The following is a 20,127-nucleotide window of genomic DNA, read 5'->3' as shown; positions in this document are numbered from 1 at the left end:
CTGGGACAACATGACCACAATTAGCACATGACTGGGGTAGTTGTAGAAGTATGGGAGAAGCATTTGCCCTGCAGTGGGCGTAGCCAGGGTGATGATGATGATCATGATGATGATGATGATAGCCTGTGCCTCCTCGACCGCCTCAGAGAACACGCCTGTTTGGTTGTTACGACTCCTTCCAATAATTCCCATTTAAATAAATCCAGCAGATCCAATGAATTGGTATTCATATACACGCACGCACACATAGAAACAAGTGCGGGTGCACACAAATTATAGCGAGCCTTTTGTTAAGTGGAGTTGCCGACTACTAGCGAGTATGACGGACGCCTTGAATGCATCATGACTTGAGAGGCACCATGCGCATACATACTGTATGCGCCGCAGATTTCACGTGACAGTGATGCTCATGCGCAGCTTTTGCTTTCTTTGTATGTGTATATGCCTGTTTTGCCATAAACATTAAGGTAAATAAATCTGCTAGCGAAGCTTCCACAGAAGCCCATACGTTCAAAACATGGTGGTTCATCAGCTTAGCGCCATCTGTGCGGACAGGGAACACTTCCGGTGGAAGAAAAAACAATGTGCGCTATGTCCGGTAAAACAGAAGTGACGTCATTTTGTTCCCAAAAATGCGAAATTTGTTTTGGTGGTCTGCCATTTTACAGCTGTATATTTATGTGCCCGTCCATTCAACTCGATGGGCGTTTCGAGCTTTCACCGCGGAAAGCGATGCAAGAAAAAGTCAGCCGTAAGGGTGTCAAACTCGTACCCCTGAAAAGGCAGACATTCTTTGGGGGCCGCTGAAAACGTTAGGTGTAGAGTGCCTGTTCTCTCGTCGGACGCCAAGCCCGTTGGCCTGCCTAGTCGTACGAAAACAACTAAAGTATGCAATTAGCTGGCGGTTGTAACTCACTTTTGACTGAACACGTTGAGAAACGAAGAAGCTACCCACAACACAAAATATCGACAAGGAAACGAGCACAGCGTGTTAGTCGGGCGTATTGTAACAGGTGAACACTTCAGAGCTACACTGCTTTGCAAGAGATAGCGGCGTCAGCTCCCCTTTTTGCGATGGGCCCTAAACAAAGTTATTTATCGATAATGGTAAAATAACATGGATTTCTCTGTTTATTACTTGTCAAGCATATGTAAAATTGATGGTATGGTATAATGAACTTTATTTAATGTCCTGAAGATCAACCCTTAGGTTGACGCAGGCGGCTCCCACGTCGGGACAGTAAGGTTTAACCTTACCGCCTTATCATGGGCCTTCTGGACGGCCTGTACTTGATCGAAAAGAACTCCACTGTGTAGGACTCGCCGCCACCCGTCTCTCTCCTTGTCACAGTCTGTGAAAGTCACAGGACACTGCCAAAGCATGTGATCCAGAGTAATAATGCCATTACACTTCTCGCGATTGATTGGTCTTTCAGGATATATCTTGTTAATAAAGTATGGACTTGGATAAGTTCTTGTTTGCAACAATCTCAGAGTCACCGCTTGAGCTCTATTGAGCTTAGCGTGTGGCACTGGGAATTCCCTTCTGTTCATGTAGTAATGCCTCGTAATTTCATTATATGTAAGTAATTGGTCCCTGTTCTCCTCCTGTATATTATTAAGGTCCTGGTCACGTAGTGCACAGATAGTAAGTCCTCGTGCAGCTGCGTTAACCATCTCGTTTAAATTCCTCCCAGATGGATCGACAGACCCCATGTGCGCAGGAAACTAGCGGATTTAGATCTCTTGGCTGTCCAACTCACCGATCAGCTGGGCAGCCCTTTCGGTTACAAAGCCATTGGTAAAGTGTCTAACAGCCATCTTAGAGTCACTGTAAATATTCGTCCACTTATTATTCCTTAAAGCTAATGCTATCGCTACTTGTTCCGTGACTGTCGTCTATTTAGTCATGATTGTAATAGCATCCCGAGTGAGACCATCTGCATCTACTACTACTGCCGTGAAGGCTTTCTTTCCTCTGACCCGCGCAGCATCTACAAATGCCGCATGTTCTCTGTCGTGTTCTATCTCTTGCAGGAGAGCTTTGGCCCTTGCCTTTTGTCTTTCCAGGTTGTGCACCGGGTGCATATTTCTGGGAAAGGAGTCGTCTTGATTATCTCTCTTATGCTATCTTTTATTTCTACTGTGCCTTCACCTGAAATTTTGGATTCGGTTGGGCTCCATCCTACCTCTTCTAGTATTGCTCTACCTGGCCTTGTTCCAGAGAGCCCTTCTCTGTGGGCAATTTGCTGAGCTTTAATTATCTCGGATGATGTATTGTGGAGCATCAGTTTCATTAATTTGTTGTCCGGAGTGTTAATTGGTAATCCCACTGTTGTTTTGACTAGCATTTTAATTAATCTGTTCAACTTGTTTATCTCTGTCTGTGTCCAAGTGAGCATCCCAGCTACATATGAGAAGTGACACAAGGCGAAAGCATGGACCAGTCTCATGGCGCTCTCCTCTCCCAGCCCGCTGTGTCTGTTAGTGATTCTCCTTAGCAGTCTTATTACCTCCACAGTCTTGCTTGTGATGTGCCGTATTGTTCTTCCATTTGCCCCGTTTGCCTCCAGGAATAACCCTAAGACTCTAATGGATTCAATTTGATTAATAGATTCGCCTGCCTTAGTGGTTAGTACTAACCTGGGTTCTTCCTCGGGAACGTATCCCCTTGGTTTTCTACCCCTTCTTCTGTTCTTGAGTACAAGGAATTCAGACATATTAGCAGGGCATTTGAGTCCCATGTCTTCTAAAATAGACTCTACCTTATAAATGCTCTTCTGAAGTCTGCTTTCTGCATGTCCCATGTCTTCAGTGGTCCATATAGTCACATCGTCTGCATAAATGGTAAAGTGAATGCCCTCTATTTCTTTTAGTCCCTTTGCCACTTTTGACATGGCCAGGTTGAAAAGCATAGGTGACAAGACCGACCCTTGTGGCGTCCCTCTGTCACCCAGATCCATCTTCTTTGATTTCATATCCCCGAATCTAAGGTGAGCTGAACGATTGCCACGAAAGGTTTTGACCATTTCATAGAGTTCAGTAAAGTGGAAAGTTGGGCTAGTTGGTGTGTGATCATGATACCTTGCTGGTGAAGCAGCGCACAGAGGCGGACACAGTGAAGAGAAACAGGAAAAGACGACACTCTCCCCAGACGACAGTTTCTCCCCAGTCCCAGTTCGGAAATCAGTTCAAGTATTGCTCTATGCTTAATTCTGTCAAAAGCTTTTTCGACATCCAACCCCAAGAGAGCTCGAGTGTTTTTCGGTTTAGCTAATAGCAGTTGATGTTTAATTAACAACATGGCATCTTGTGTGCACAAGCCTGATCTGAAACTAATCAGATTATACGGTAGGATGTCATTGTCCTACACATATTTCGTTAACCTGTTCAATATGACATGCTCCATTGTCTCCCCTAAACATGACGTTAACGAAATTGGCCTCAGGTTATCCAAGTTGAGTTGCTTGCCCGGCTTTGGTATTAGGATAGTACTGGCCGTCCTCCATTCTTCTGGATAGACCCCATCTTTCCATAGGTCATTAATGTATGTGGTCAGATATTTTATTGGTTCGTCGTGCAAATTCTTAAGCAATCTGTTAGAGATGCCATCCGGGCCAGCTGCTGACCTACTATTCAGATCATACAGTGCCGTGCGTACCTCACTTTCGGTGAATTCCTGATCCACATATTTGCATTCTACCCCTAAGTAATCGGGATCCTGATCTTCTTTCCTGAGAGGCAAGTATTTAGTAGCCACTCGCTCCATTATGCTCTCTGCGATTGCAGTGTGACTTTCCTGGTGTACCAGTTTCGCCACTGCCTTACGTCTATTCGATTTAGTGCCTTTTTCATTGAGCAGATGCCTGAGCAGACTCCAATTGCCTCCACGTTTTATCCTTCCGTCTACACATTTACACACCTCATGCCATTTTTGTTCCTGCAAATATTGTGCGTGTTTCTCTATATTCTTATTGAGCTGAGCAATTCGTTCTCTAAGTCTCCTGTTTAAACGTTGTGATTTCCATCTTTGTAAACTCGATTGCTTGGCTTGGATCAAATGCGCCAATCTACTATCAATTTGTTGTTCGAGCTCTTCCTCTGTCTCTATAGCCTTAGTTGCTGCATTCAAGTCATCCCTAAGCTGAGCCACCCACTCTTGTAGCCTGATGCGCCCCTTTCTATCTGTGTCTGCTCTGTCTTTTCGGATTTTTCTTAGGTGATCCCAGTCGTTTCCGCTATTGTGCGTAGTATATAATGGTCGCTTCCTAGGTCCGTACCAGAGTTGATCCAGTCTGCCCTGGGTAAGTTATAAGTGAAGGATAAGTCCGGGGTAGTGTCGCTACACGTGGAACTGCCAAACCTGGTAGGAAAGGCTGGGTCCATGATAAGAAACAGGCCTAAATCTGTGGCGAGATGTCAGATTCCTTCCCCTTTCTTACTACTCTAGCGGTAACCCCAAGATTGGTGTGGGGCGTTGAAGTCCCCTCCTATTATGAGTGGCGCAGTTTTGGCTACCCTCATGGCCTTATTAAATATGATGCGTCTGAAGCTCTGTCTCATCTCTGTGAGAGTGCTATATATGTTAAAGCAGAACAAGCTTTTCGCTTTACCTCTGTGCCTTTTTAAGGCTATTTCTATGAATATGTGGTCAATTTTACTCACCCCTAATTTTAGATCGTGCGCTATGTAGGGAATTTTCTTGTCAATTAGGGTGGCAATTCTTCTGCCTGGTTCTTTGCCTTCGCAAACCGAGTTGAAGCCGGACAGCCCGATCTCCTCCGCTAGAGTTTCCTGCAACATTATTAATTTCGGCCTATTTTCAGCCGTTTTGATTATCTGTGCTAGTGACGCTCTTTTTTGCTGAAATCCTTTGCAGTTCCACTGCCACGCACTAAGTCTATTTCTGTTATCCATTATTATTGTCGTTGCCCCCTGACTTGCTACCCCCTGTCACTGTTCGCTTGACTGTACCACCTACCGCTCCTGGGGGTGTTCTAGCGCTTTCGGCTTCCAAGGGCATGTTCTTCATCCTCTCTTTGGGCCTCTAACTTTTTCAACCTTTTCTCGGCTATTAACTTCCACTTGCATGTTTTATCCACCTTAAGGTTAACGCTGTCTACCGTGTCCTTTAGGTCCCTGATCGCATTCCCAATCTCCTCCAGAACCGAGAACATCGATTCTGCCTCCGGAACTACAGCTCTCTTTTTGGGCGCCGGTGTGTCTTCTTCCTGGCTGTTCCTTCTACACACCGGCTTAGCTATTGCCACACTGCCGCTTTCTGTCCTCAACCCTTCTTTCATTTCCTGAACCTGCTGCTTAAGTTCTTCATTTGCTTTCTTTGATATAACCCCTCTGATCAGCTGTTCTACTCTGGCATCATTGCTTTGTTCCTGCGAGGCTAGCGCACCTGTGACTTTCACAGTACCTTTGACTTTCTCGGCCCAGGTCGCTCCTGGCTCCTTCTTCTTGTTTGTCTGCAGCTCCTTCTCCTCGAAGCGCACCTGCGCCTCCCGAGACCTGTAACGGTTTCTTTCCCTCGATGTTGAGCGCTGTCTTGATCTTGATGTGCTTCTCGAGCGCGAGCGCCTTCCGGCGCCTTGAGGGGTTTCCTTTGTCGGTTGGGCTGATTCCATCTCGGTCTCCACTTTGGAACGTTGTCTTCTTCTTACTCTTACTACATATGGTATTTGGTACCGCTGCTTGCAAGCCCTGTCAGCTGTGGGGTGATCTTCACCGCAGAACTTGCACTTGGGAGAGCAGATATGAGCCTCCCCTGGGCCTTGCATACCACATGCCCTGCACTGCACAACATCAGGTGTTGGACAAACGTCTGATCTGTGTCCGATTCTTCCACATGCGTAACATACGTCAAATGGCTTCCTGTACAGATAGCACCTCACGAGGGTTGACCCATATTTGATGAAGTTGGGCACCCTGAATCCGTCGAAAAGCACAATAATCGATCCCGTAGCTTTGATGCGTTGTGCAGCCAACGCCGTTGGGTTGTATTCATGCACAATCTTTTTCGTGATCACACTCTGACTGTCATTGAGATTCACTCTTCTTATAACCCCCTTGCACGTCGAGTGAGGGGCTGTTTCATGGACGTCAGACTCTGGAGTTTTGCAAGACGCGTAGCGCCACCTGCCGGTGCGAAGAGGCAGTAATTGAGTAGTGCCAAGCCCGACTCCCTTGCTAAGTTGCCTATGCAGCTAGCGACGGCGAAACAACGATTTAACTAGATTTTGGTCAACATTTTCGTCAAGAAAACACTGGCAATATCAGTGTTTTGCGCATCTACCACCCAGACAGAGAGCTATGAATTTCTACGCTAGTCGGACGCGCCGCCGAATCGCCATAAAACGCTTGCTGGCTCACTTTTCAGACTGATGGCGGAAACGACGGCAACCGCGATAGCTACGCGCTACGAAGAAACGCCGCAATCGACGCTACTGTTGTGTTGTAAATTGCCATGAACGTGAAGGACGGAATAACAACGTTCAGTTTTACCGATTTCCATCGCGATCGTATGAAGCGGAAAGGCGAGAGCGCTGGATACGGGCCGTTCAACCTGTTGGGTAATCGGATTACTTGCATTCCCCACAACACAGCGGCTCGCATGAGAAAGTGCGACAATTTTGTTCATCTGTAACTGTGTTGCGTAGCCCTGACGGAGGACCATGGTAACCAAGCGAGACCTCAAGAATATGCAGCCGCCATTTCGTTGGTGACAGAAAAAACATCGTAGCGAACCATCCTGCTTATGTGCCATCGATATCTCCCCCTTTTAAGAGACGTCCGCCTCCGCTTGACTCAACAAGTGGAACGGAGAGATTTGGCAGGTCAGCTTAACCAAACATTTTGGTTCATTTACGAATTCAAAATCCTGTTCTAGAGCATCGCTGTATCACGAGCTCATTTCTACTTTCGGTATTTTGTATGTCCTGCGCCGATACAAGCACGCGTCGCAATGTGCTGGGCCTGCTCGACTGCGTTTTTCAAATGTGAGCAATGAAGTTGCTGTAGGAGCACTGGACGAGTAATTGCGAAGTAACGCACGTGTGTAAAGAAAAAAAAATGTCGCGTGTATTTACATTTATTTGCGCGCGCTTGTTGCTCGAAGCGTCTGCGAAAAGTTCAAATTAAGGTACGAGCGATGCTGTTGCTCCTGCGAGAAAGATGCAGCGCGTAGGCACTGTAGGAAGCTTCTTTCGTTATGATCTCACGCTGTTTGCTGCCTTGGAAAACATTTTCTGTTTCCTGCCCTGGAAAAAGTTATGGAAGGATACACTCTGTAAATAATTGCGAGACTAAACATTAGGATAAAGTACATAAACATATCGGAGATACTTAAGTCTTGTGTTCAGGACATATTCAATATAAACCAATTTGAAATGCTTAGATTTTTATGCTGATATGCATACAGACAAACCTGATGCTCTCTGTACTTGCGAGTTGCAGCACGCCGAAATACCACTTGAGACTTTATTTTATATTGTACATGTACTTCGCTCTGCTGAGCTTCCTTTCCGAAGCGTGGATGGGCGGAAGAAGCTTTCCAGGTCCTTGATTTTTAGGAAACTGTGCCTCAACACAAACGAAAGAGAAGGGTCCATTGTGGCCTAAGCACCTTCGCTTGCGGACAGCTCTCCTTGCACTACTCAGTTTGCGCCAAGGCTCCGATGGGGGCGCTGGTGACGGGTTTTTCCGCAGCGCCGCCTGGACAGAGTCTGAAGTCTATAAGCGCTCACTTCATATTCTGCCTCCATGATCGTAATGGACTTGATTCTCACATACCTTTCAGCATGAGAGGAGTCCGGTGTACTAACCACCACAATATTCTGTGTGAAGTTGGGGCACACGATGTCTTCCTTCGCTTGGTCTGCTGTAAGTCCGGCTGCCTCGACGATCGCTTCTCCAATAGCTGTGCTGACCTTGTCCAGGTTAAGGCCTCCCCGAGGCCTAACGATAATTTTCCTGTGCTCCTCCGGCAGTTGCGGCATTCTTGACGCCTTCACAATCCGGCGCTTGAGCTTGTCGGCCCCGCCAGCACGTTTGTTGGCGATCTCCTTTCCTTGTGATTCTTGGATCAAATTGGCGGCTCCACTAGAACCCCAGGTCTTTTCCGCAGATCGCGATCTTCAGTTGGTGACCACCTGCCAACCCATTCTTTCCTCGCCGTCTTCCGTCTCCGAGGAGAGTTCGTCGCCCATGCGTATATCGGCCATGCCGGCTTGGCGGGCTCGCTAGACCTACGTGGCGTTAGGCCCAGCGTGGCGCCCACGTGCGATGCACAGAAAAGAGGCTATAGAAGCCCAAAAAATGCTGGCCCACCTTGTCCAATGGTATCCCCCGATTCGGTTTAACCTCATGAATCCGATGATGAGCTTCAATGCGTGGTCCTGCCAAAAGTGCCTGCAGAATCATTCAAAAAGACGGAGCCGATGCGGGGCAAATCCACTTTCTTCTGCTTCTTCTTCTTGATGATGAATTGATGGGGAATCTTATTTTCGTTGGATAAACCTGTGTCTCGCGTTAACTAAAAAAAAACGCTTTTTCTTTCCCAATGTTTGCTACCTCCAAACATAGTCGCGCTTTAATGGCTGCACCAATAACCGGTGACAATCTGTCGGTGACAACCTGCGCTGAACCGCTTTCCGCCCAAAGCTTCGCGACCCATTTGGATCGACCTTGTAAACACACGGTCATTCTGTCGAGCAGCGTCTGGTAGCGTTGTGCCTATTAAACCTTTGCAATGTTTTGGTCAACGTTACCTGAATGTACGTTCTTGTTTCCTTTTTTTTTGCCCAGAACCCAGTGCGCATGTCACGCATTCGTCGCGACACGGTAAATGGCGTTAGAAGTGGCGAGGCCACACCGTTTTAGCTACGGCAAAGGAACGACTACGCACGAGCAAAATGGATCTCGTAAGGCCCTTTAACATATTTGTTGGGTCCCAAAAGTGTCTACATTCCAATTGCATACATTATTTATGTTAAATAAGCTTTCAAACTTTCACCGGGACCTTTAACTATGGCCGGGGAAATAAGCAAGAATTGGCACTCGTTCTAGCAGAGGCTTGAACTGTTCGTAATGGCAACAGCCGCGTCCGAAAAGCAATGCCCAGAGTCCACGAAAGCAGCCCTGTTTCTGAGCGTCACCGGTGAAGAAGCCACCGATATTTTCAACATGTTCATTTTCGCAGAAGCTGAGAACCGCAATGAGTACGAGACTGCGGTAAAAAAGTTTGAGAAATACGGCAGCACACAAAGCAAGTAGTGGATGAGCGTTGCGTCTTCCGGAACAGAATTCAATCCCAAGGTGAGCCCTTTGAGTACTTTTTACGGGACCTGAACACCCAATCACGCGCCTGCAACTTCGGTGCCACTAAGGAGACTATGATCCGAGATCAAGGCGTTTTCGGGATCAACAACGCCAAGCTACGACAGAAGATGGTGAGAGGCAATAGTTTGACCTTGCAGAAAGCTGAACGGATCTGCAAGGCAGCGGTGTTGAAGACAACATACCGATAAATCTGGTCTCGGGCACAACAGCAGGTTGATTCTGTTCACAGGCTGAGTCCAAGCAAACAAAGGCAACAGCTCGAGGATTGCAATTGCCGTAAATGCGGATGCACATATATGCCGTGAAATTTCCCTGCCTTTCGACAGACATGCAGGAAGTGCAAAAAACCGAATCACTTCGCTATCTGTTGCAGGACACCTAGGCAAGTTGGCGAAGTTCAAAACAGCGAGGATAACTTGGACATACTGAGCGTACCTGCCAGAAGCGGGATTTATTAACGGCATTGGATGGTTCAGGTGCACGTCATAAATGTACCAGTCGAGGCGAAGGTCGACACAGGCTGACAAGCTAACCTCCTGCCGCTTGGAAGTTACAGCGAGATACGGCCAAAGCCGCCTCTTCAGCCAAGTAGCACAGTAGCACGCTCCTACGCAGGAGGTTATAATCAAGCATCTCGCGGTCATCCGAACGGAGGTAACACTTGCAGTGTTACCTTCGCAACGCCATTTCAGAAATATGCAGCCCCGCGCCTTTCCCTCGTGGTACGGTTTCGCAACACGGTTACGAGGCAAGGGAAATTCCATCGCCACGATTTTACCTTCAGGTGGGTATTACAAAAAGTTGGCAGTTTGTAGTGATGTGTGGCTCAGTAACAGTGATCGCTGACCACCACCAACAATTTCTTGTGGTGGTTTTCATACCGCACCGTCACAATGTTTCTTCACGCACCTATTCATCTTTTTGCTTAGTTTTTGAATTTCATGATGTTTCGGTATGACATTATGCTACTGAATGGGACTCTCACATTAACGATTAAGAAACTTGACAGTCACTTCGGTATCCTGTCACAAGTCACAATGCGAAAGCATTGTGACTTTATTAAGCCATAACCAATAATGACACCTTGAGTACTACAACGTGCCTGCGTTCCGTTCTGCGCTTTCCTTTCTCTGTGTTCTTTATTCACCAGACCGCAACCATTCTCAACTCATCGCCAAGTACCTACGAGTTCATATTGTGATTGTTTCGTTATATGCTTGTGACAAGTGACGTGACGTCATACATGGGCATCTCGAAATCAGTTTCACATCCAATTATGATGTGACAAAGATACGTGATGTCATACATTGTCAAGCGTCCTTGACGACTCTACGTCGATCCACATGAATCCACGTTGCTCAAATTTTTACTAACCATAATCTACCTCAATCCACTGTAATCAACCTTGATCCGCTCCCATTCATCTTGATTCGCTTTACTTCACCTTACTTCACTTGACTAAACTTTAAGTCACCTTACGTCATAGCCAGATGGCTGCGACTTGACATGTGCAATAACACATGCGCAATAACATGTGCAATAATAATAGTAAGGTTCTGGCTGACCGTTAGTCAGCCAGAACCTTGGAGCGTCGAGGAAGCGTGTTCGTCTCACCCCCCCTCCCCCCTACCCGGAGGCCCGCGCTCGATTACCACCCCGACTCAAATGTACCAATGTTTTTTTTTTCTTTTTTTTTCAAAGGGGTTCATGTACTTTGTTTACGGGAACTTTCCTTAGAAATTTGACACCTATCCGATCATTTATAGACATGTTCTTACTCTTTTCGCCGTCGGCTGTTTTTCGGTATCATCGCTTGATCACGCGAGATATTTGGCCTCATGGGACATATAATGCTTTCCCATTCATAATCTTGACAATGAGTTGGCCATGAATAAACAAAAGACACTACAATTAAGTGCCAGGAAAGCCAGGTATGCAAAAGCGAGCACGTGACACCTACAACACCCAAGCTCTTGGTGGTCTCCACCCTCAGAGCAGCAACTATCTCTTGAATTACTTCCGAACAGCACCTGAAACTGTGGTGTAGGCACGCAATGGGGAGGACCTTCTGCCCTCGGACAGAATTTGCGCTGCCGCCCATGCCCTGGACTGACGCCTGCTGGCAACAGCTTGCGTGCAACTGACCAAGCGCATCGAACGCCCCCTGTAATTCCACCAGTACGCAGCTGCGAGGTCAACCTCATCTACCTTGGAAAGGATAAGATCAAGCATCTAACAGTATGGATTCAGTGGACACGGAGGCGCGATGAATAAAACAACCAAAGGCTTACGCACCTATTTCTTCGTCCTAAACTTAGTCGCCCTCGTGACCTTCGCGTCTTGGGTTCGCTTTGGGGAGGATTTTCATGCCCTTGGACAGAATTTGTGCTACCGCCCCTGCCCTAGACTTAGGCCTGCTGGCAACAGCTTGCGTGGACCTGACCAGGCGCATCGAACGCCCGTTGCAATACCACCAGTGCACATCTGCGAGGACAACGCTCTCTACCTTGGAAAGGATAAGATAAAGCATCCAGCACTACTGCTTCAGGGGGCACGGAGGCACTATGAATGAAACAGCCAAAGGCTTACGCAAAGATCTTTCTGTCCTTCAGGTTACTTACTTTTCTCAATTACCTTGTCACAGTTTCCGATCTGAAAATCCTTGACGTGCTTCTGTGCGCTGAAGCTGTTCGCGAATGTTCGCCTCCTGCTTCCTCGAGGCGACATTGAATCCGATCCCCGTCCTTTGACTAATCCTAAGGAGTAGAAGCCTAATTCAATGTTTGACACTTTGCGACGCATTGAAACTAATCATGCGAGTCTTCTGGAATCCAGCAATCGGGTTTTGCTACATCATGCTGATTTGTAGAAAGATTTGGAATCTATGACGAAAATAATGGGCGAGATCGGAGAAATTTTCTAGGATGCAAACGATAATTGACGACTTACAGTCTAAAGTATCAAATAGCGATTCCGAGGTCGTACTTACGCATGAGAGCGATTTTGTCAAAATTCAATACAAATCAGATGACTTGCAAAACGGCTAGTGCCGGTCCAACTTACTGTTTTACGGTGTTACCGTTACTGACGGCTACGAGTCGTAGGATGCTTCTGAGCGAATTGTTAAAGAGCTTTGCTCCAACGATCTTGGCATATCTATTTCTTCTGCTGCTAGTGCTCACCATCCAGTCCGTTTTTCTTCGGATAAGAAGCGCCCGATTATTGTCAATTTTTTGAACGTGAAAGAAGCAGAATTCATACTGAGCATGGGGTACAAATTGAAGAACAACACTAAGCGCGCACGGGACTACTCGGAGGCCGTTCGTGATAAAAGGCGTAAATTGCTTCAATGTTATAAGGCTTTAAAGAGGGATGGCGAACGTGTTCGGCTCGTTTTCAACGAGTTGTTTATGAACAATGATGTTTGCGTGTGGGACACGGGATCTAACAACGCTACACAACTGTGACGGCGCAAAAACACTTGACGCAACTCGAAAGTTCACCCTCCTGTATTTTCATATCAGCCATCTCAATCAGACGCATTACCAGCTTGTACACGACCACGAACGTAGCTTCTCTTTTCTTTACTCTAACACCAGAAGGAACCCCAGAAAACGCAACAAAGAACGCTCAATTCAAACCTCGGGAGTTAAGGCCTCGCCGACCAAACGATGGGACGAAATAACATTTGCAAACGTGAATTCGTGCAGTATTATGAGCACATTAGATCATTGAGAATCGCTACTTATTAGCCTTAAACCCGACTTTTCGGCCATTACTGAAATTTGCCTAATGAGTGATATTGAAGATGCTCAGCTAACAACCCCGAACTATACAATCATACGCAAGAATAGACAAACACGAGGCGGCGGTGTGCCTATATATATATATATAGGCACAGTGGGCAAGGTGGCAGCAGTACGAGCATCATGCTTACCCGCTGCCTATTTCTTACGCAGATCGCTTTCCTCGCTTGTTGCCACTTCGAATGTGCTGCGGTCATCTCTCCTGACGTCACAGCTCTCGTGCACTCGCCGCCATCATCAAGATCCCTGGGTGATTCCGCTGGCAGCTGTACGAACTGTCCTATCTCCCTTTCGGATGACTCTCTTGATCTGACCGCCACCACACGTGCCCGGAGCCCTGGCATAGCTGGCACACTGAACCGTCCACTCACAATCAAGCCCAGTCCCATGACGTCAACGATCATGCCTATATATTCCCAGCCGGATCCTTCCTTCTTCAGTGAGCAAGGTGGCAGCAGTACGAGCATCATGCTTACCCGCTGCCTATTTCTTACGCAGATCGCTTTCCTCGCTTGTTGCCACTTCGAATGTGCTGCGGTCATCTCTCCTGACGTCACAGCTCTCGTGCACTCGCCGCCATCATCAAGATCCCTGGGTGATTCCGCTGGCAGCTGTACGAACTGTCCTATCTCCCTTCCGGATGACTCTCTTGATCTGACCGCCACCACACGTGCCCGGAGCCCTGGCATAGCTGGCACACTGAACCGTCCACTCACAATCAAGCCCAGTCCCATGACGTCAACGATCATGCCTATATATTCCCAGCCGGATCCCTCCTTCTTCAGTGGGCAAGGTGGCAGCAGTACGAGCATCATGCTTACCCGCTGCCTATTTCTTACGCAGGTATGTTACTTTCAGAATGCCCGCTGCATTCGCTCTGATGACCGATTCTTACTGTTGCTCCCTTGCCCACACCATTCTCGCAGATGCTTTGCTTATATTTCTTTGTACTCGCAGCTCGCTGTTTGTATTAGTAGATTGTTACAGAGTGGTGACATTGAAAGCAATCCTGGTCCTCGCTCCCAAAAAAATCCGAGCCTTTCGCAAGGTTTTGACGATCAACCATCGGTGTCTGAAATGCTCGCTGAGCTTTTGAACGGGCAGAAAAGATTAGCTGAGGATATCGCCGAAATTAAGAACTTTCAACAATCTGTTAATACACGTTTTGAGACTATCGAATCGCGTCTGGCCGCTCTGGAGTCCTCGTCACATAAGCCTGCCGTCCCAAGCGACAGCCTTAACAGTGAACTCGCACGTCTAACAAACGAAATTCACAACCTTTCAACTAAAAATGATGCGTGAGAAAATGTTCCAAAAGCCAGGGGAACTCATGCTTCAAAGTGTTGTTTACACTGGCTTTACTCAACAAAGTATAACAAAAACATAGACGTTTCGCCACCTATGCGGGTGGCATCGTCAGTACACAATGGCAACAAATGAGAAATACATCCTATTTATCTATGAAAGTGCCGTAAACATCCGGCAGGGGGCCACGGTTAGAGTTACATGAAGATTGATTACGACGGATGAACCATGATTCTACGAACTTTCTTGGGCCCCATCGGTGCTCCCGTGCTAGTGTGGTTACATTGTTAAAATCAAACATGTGTCCCTTTGATAAACAATGATCAACCAATTCTGTCTTGGCACGTGTAGCATGGGTGGCTTTCGTAGCATCTCTTAGATGTTCCTTGATACGGGTGCGACGTCGCCGCCCTGTCTCGCCAATGTAGCTGGCATCACAGTCCGAGTAGTTGACCTTGTAGACGACACCACTTTGTTCGTCCGGAGGTGTGCGGTCCTTTGGCTTCGGGAACACGTTTGCCAACGTGTACGAGGGTTTAAACACAGTTCGAACACCTAAAGGCCGTAAAGCCCTGCGCACTGCTTCTGATACACCGCGGACATACGGAATGCACACAAAGGAAGCTGGCCTTTCGGCCTTGCTCTCACGAGGTTTTTGCATGCGGCGCTGCGTATCATTGACAAAGTGCTCAGGGTAACTCCCCTTATGCAAAAGAGTGGCCACATTCGTTAATTCTTGCTCCCTCAAAGTTTGCGTTGACGAGAGCGCATCGCAACGAGACAGGAGAGTGCGTACCACGGCATGTTTGTGTTCTATAGGGTGGTGAGAGTCAAAACTCAGCACACTCCCGCTATCGCAAGATTTGCGATATACGGCTGTCTCCACCGAACCTCCTTCGCTCCGTTGTACCAGCACGTCTAGAAAGGCTAGGCTGCCACTATTCTCCGTCTCACATGTAAATTGAATGGCATGATGGACGGCATTAAGCGCCTCATGCATGGCACGCAGGTTTTTCTTTTCGACAATCACAAAGGTGTCATCTACATAGCGGCAGTACATTTTGACCGGGAAGGGTAAGGACGTCATCGCAGCCGTTTCCACGTGTTGCATTAACAGATCAGCCACGATTACAGAAACAGGACTACCCATCGGGACGCCTTCTATCTGGTGATATATGGTACCGGCAAACGAGAAATATGTTTGCTTCAAGCAGAACCTAAGCAGAATCATGATGTCGTCAACAGTCAGGGAAGTACGACTTTCTAACGTACAATCCACCTGCAGGCGTTTCTCAATAATATCCGTAGCCAATGCTATCGGCACATTCGTGAACAAGGACACTACATCGTAGGATACCATAACATCGTCGTCCCGAAGCTGCTGCTGGCGTACCGCGGTAACAAACTCTTTAGAATTCTTGACCGTGAACGTGCTCCCTTCCGCAAGCGGCTTTAAAATTTCAACCAAAAGCTTAGACAAGTTGTATGTCGGCGACCCAACAAAAGAAACAATAGGGCGTAGGGGGCAGCCGTCTTTGTGAACTTTTGGCAACCCGTAGGCTCTCGGCGTTGCTCCGTCAGACGAAAAGAGTCGACGGTACAGCGACTGGTTGACCCTTCCTTTCGTTTTCAAGCTGCGCAAATAGTCGACCAACTGCCTTTCGCAACTGGAAGTGGGGTCGTGCTGTAACTTCTGAAAGTGCAGAGGATCATCCAAAAGCAGTTGCATTTTTCTATCGTAGTCCTTGCGGTTCATTATTACGATACCTCCGCCCTTATCAGCTTCGAGGACCACGACCGATGCGTCAGACTTCAAGTCATGAAGCGCTGCGCGCTCCTTAGTGGTTAAATTAAACTGAGGCGTCTGGGCATTTGCCAAAATGTTCACAATGCGGCTAAGATACTGCAGCTGTATGCCTTGCTCGTAGCCGCATTGTGAACATTTTGGCAAATGCCCAGACGCCTCAGTTTAATTTAACCACTAAGGAGCGCGCAGCGCTTCATGACTTGAAGTCTGACGCATCGGTCGTGGTCCTCGAAGCTGATAAGGGCGGAGGTATCGTAATAATGAACCGCAAGGACTACGATAGAAAAATGCAACTGCTTTTGGATGATCCTCTGCACTTTCAGAAGTTACAGCACGACCCCACTTCCAGTTGCGAAAGGCAGTTGGTCGACTATTTGCGCAGCTTGAAAACGAAAGGAAGGGTCGACCAGTCGCTGTACCGTCGACTCTTTTCGTCTGACGGAGCAACGCCGAGAGCCTACGAGTTGCCAAAAGTTCACAAAGACGGCTGCCCCCTACGCCCTATTGTTTCTTTTGTTGGGTCGCCGACATACAACTTGTCTAAGCTTTTGGTTGAAATTTTAAAGCCGCTTGCGGAAGGGAGCACGTTCACGGTCAAGAATTCTAAAGAGTTTGTTACCGCGGTACGCCAGCAGCAGCTTCGGGACGACGATGTTATGGTATCCTACGATGTAGTGTCCTTGTTCACGAATGTGCCGATAGCATTGGCTACGGATATTATTGAGAAACGCCTGCAGGAGGACTGTACGTTAGAAAGTCGTACTTCCCTGACTGTTGACGACATCATGATTCTGCTTAGGTTCTGCTTGAAGCAAACATATTTCTCGTTTGCCGGTACCATATATCACCAGATAGAAGGCGTCCCGATGGGTAGTCCTGTTTCTGTAATCGTGGCTGATCTGTTAATGCAACACGTGGAAACGGCTGCGATGACGTCCTTACCCTTCCCGGTCAAAATGTACTGCCGCTATGTAGATGACACCTTTGTGATTGTCGAAAAGAAAAACCTGCGTGCCATGCATGAGGCGCTTAATGCCGTCCATCATGCCATTCAATTTACATGTGAGACGGAGAATAGTGGCAGCCTAGCCTTTCTAGACGTGCTGGTACAACGGAGCGAAGGAGGTTCGGTGGAGACAGCCGTATATCGCAAATCTTGCGATAGCGGGAGTGTGCTGAGTTTTGACTCTCACCACCCTATAGAACACAAACATGCCGTGGTACGCACTCTCCTGTCTCGTTGCGATGCGCTCTCGTCAACGCAAACTTTGAGGGAGCAAGAATTAACGAATGTGGCCACTCTTTTGCATAAGCGGAGTTACCCTGAGCACTTTGTCAATGATACGCAGCGCCGCATGCAAAAACCTCGTGAGAGCAAGGCCGAAAGGCCAGCTTCCTTTGTGTGCATTCCGTATGTCCGCGGTGTATCAGAAGCAGTGCGCAGGGCTTTACGGCCTTTAGGTGTTCGAACTGTGTTTAAACCCTCGTACACGTTGGCAAACGTGTTCCCGAAGCCAAAGGACCGCACACCTCCGGACGAACAAAGTGGTGTCGTCTACAAGGTCAACTGCTCGGACTGTGATGCCAGCTACATTGGCGAGACAGGGCGGCGACGTCGCACCAGTATCAAGGAACATCTAAGAGATGCTACGAAAGCCACCCATGCTACACGTGCCAAGACAGAATTGGTTGATCATTGTTTATCAAAGGGACACATGTTTGATTTTAACAATGTAACCACACTAGCACGGGAGCACCGATGGGGCCCAAGAAAGTTCGTAGAATCATGGTTCATCCGTCGTAATCAATCTTCATGTAACTCTAACCGTGGCCCCCTGCCGGATGTTTACGGCACTTTCATAGATAAATAGGATGTATTTCTCATTTGTTGCCATTGTGTACTGACGATGCCACCCGCATAGGTGGCGAAACGTCTATGTTTTTGTTATACTTTGTTGAGTAAAGCCAGTGTAAACAACACTTTGAAGCATAAAAATGATGAATTAGAAAACCGTGCTCGAAGGAACAATTTAATCTTACATGGTCTGCCAGAATTCTCCGATGAAGGTAATGAACGCCTGTCCTCAGACATTGCGAAATGGTTTGAGAATAAACTTAAAATGAGCTGTCCTCAAATAGAAAGATGCCATCGTCTTGGAAGGCGTTCACGTGACCGTCCGCGACCCGTGATTATGAAACTTCTGGACTATCGGGAGAAAGTTTCTGTATTAAAAAGTGGTCACAGGCTAAAGGAAACCGATTACCGTATTTCGGAAGATTTTTCACTACGTGTCCGGAATACCCGCAAGAAACTTTGGGAAGCGTCTGAGAGTTTTAGGAACAACGGGTGCACGGTCCGCATACGGTTTGACCATATATTTATTGATAAAGTTCGCTATAACTGGAACAGCGCTTCTAATACATTAGAGAAAGTACATCGTAATACAGCACTAAATAGCGTTGCACCTGCCTCTCCGCCTTGACTCCTTCGTCGCAAAACCAATGACCTCCGTGTATTAAATATTAACGCAAGAAGCCTTGTCAATAAATTTCCCGACTTCATCTGTCTAGTAACTGCTCATTCCCCCCATATTATAGGCATTACGGAAACATGGCTACATGACGGCATATTCGACTCCGAAGTTGCGTTAAGTGAATACACATTGGTAAGAGCTGACAGACCAAATGGTAGAGGTGGCGGTGTCGCCCTCTATATACAGTCCCACCTGAAGTTTTCAGTCCTTGAAACCCCATGTGAAATTGAATTGCTTTTGTGCAAGATTCATTTGGAAAGATCATCCGCGCTGATTGGAGTGTTTTACCGGCCTCCTGGCTCTTGTGGTGATCAGTTCACTTTTCTTAGCAACATTCTGCATAATTTGAAATCATCAAATATAATACTTATGGGAGATTTTAATGCACCAGGCATTCACTGGCCCTCTCTCGCCATTACCAGCGGCGACGTGTCACTCTCAAGAAAATTACTGCGCCTTTCCCTATCACTCGGTCTTAGACAGATTGTCCACGAGAACACCAGAGAAACGGCTGTCCTAGATTTAGTTTTTCTTGGCTCAAGTCTTTTCGAGGGTGCCTTCCAGTGCTGCGTTACTGACGGGATTTCTGACCACAAAGCCGTACTGTTCTCGGTTTGCTGTATTGTTCCCAAACCGCGGATTGAGTACTGCACTTTTCGTGATTTTAGCCGCGCCGATTATGCTGCAATTACCGACACACTTAGCGAGTCGTTTGAAAACTTTCATGAATTATCTTTGAACAATGATATCAATGTTGCCGTACGGTTTTTTGAGAATATTGTTGAAACCTGTATTAACCAATTCGTTCCCCTGAAAACAAAAAAGAAAAATATAAATTCACCGTGGATGACAAGAGGACTACTGCATTTATCTCGTCGTGTTTCGCGATTGCGCAAATCTAAAAGAAATGGTAATCCTGACAAAATTACTGAGTTCAATGATGCCAAGAAGGAACTGCGCCAGAAACTAACATCTGCCAAGGATTTCTACTATGCTGTTACTTTGCCAAAATTTATGAAAACAAACCCTCGTATGTTCTGGAAATCGATAAAGCCAAGTAACAGCACAACTAACAGTTTAGTTGTTCAGGACGTGGCAGTTTCAGATTCACTCGCGATTGCTTCCGCTTTTAATACGTATTTTCATTCCGTGTTCACACAGGATAACTCTTCACTTCCACCTTTTAGCTGTGACTCATACCCTCCTATTGAAGACATCGTCGTATCTAGCTCAGGTGTTCTGAACATGATCCTCCATTTAGATACTAAAAAGAGCTGCGGCCCAGATGACATACCCAATTCTTTCCTCGTTCGCTACTCCTTTTGGA

The 20,127-nt window shown here is 47.1% G+C and overlaps 2 protein-coding genes across 2 annotated transcripts in view; both read left to right on the top strand.

The window, feature by feature from the left end:
- The window catches only part of Mip (Myoinhibiting peptide precursor), a 237,124-nt gene that overhangs the window by 127,509 nt on the left and 89,488 nt on the right, over positions 1-20,127 (top strand). The window lies entirely within an intron of this gene.
- On the top strand, positions 9,097-18,749 carry LOC139057110 (uncharacterized). Its single transcript, XM_070534885.1, has 5 exons — positions 9,097-9,240; positions 13,653-13,997; positions 14,112-14,397; positions 17,242-17,277; positions 18,232-18,749. Exons 1-5 carry the CDS (start codon positions 9,097-9,099, stop codon positions 18,747-18,749), a joined length of 1,329 nt encoding a protein of 442 aa, XP_070390986.1.

The sequence above is a fragment of the Dermacentor albipictus genome, chromosome 3 (assembly GCF_038994185.2).
Source record: "Dermacentor albipictus isolate Rhodes 1998 colony chromosome 3, USDA_Dalb.pri_finalv2, whole genome shotgun sequence".
NCBI classification, from domain to species: domain Eukaryota; kingdom Metazoa; phylum Arthropoda; class Arachnida; order Ixodida; family Ixodidae; genus Dermacentor; species Dermacentor albipictus.
Note: the sequence above shows the minus strand (reverse complement) of the source record. Positions and strands in the feature narration are given on the sequence as shown.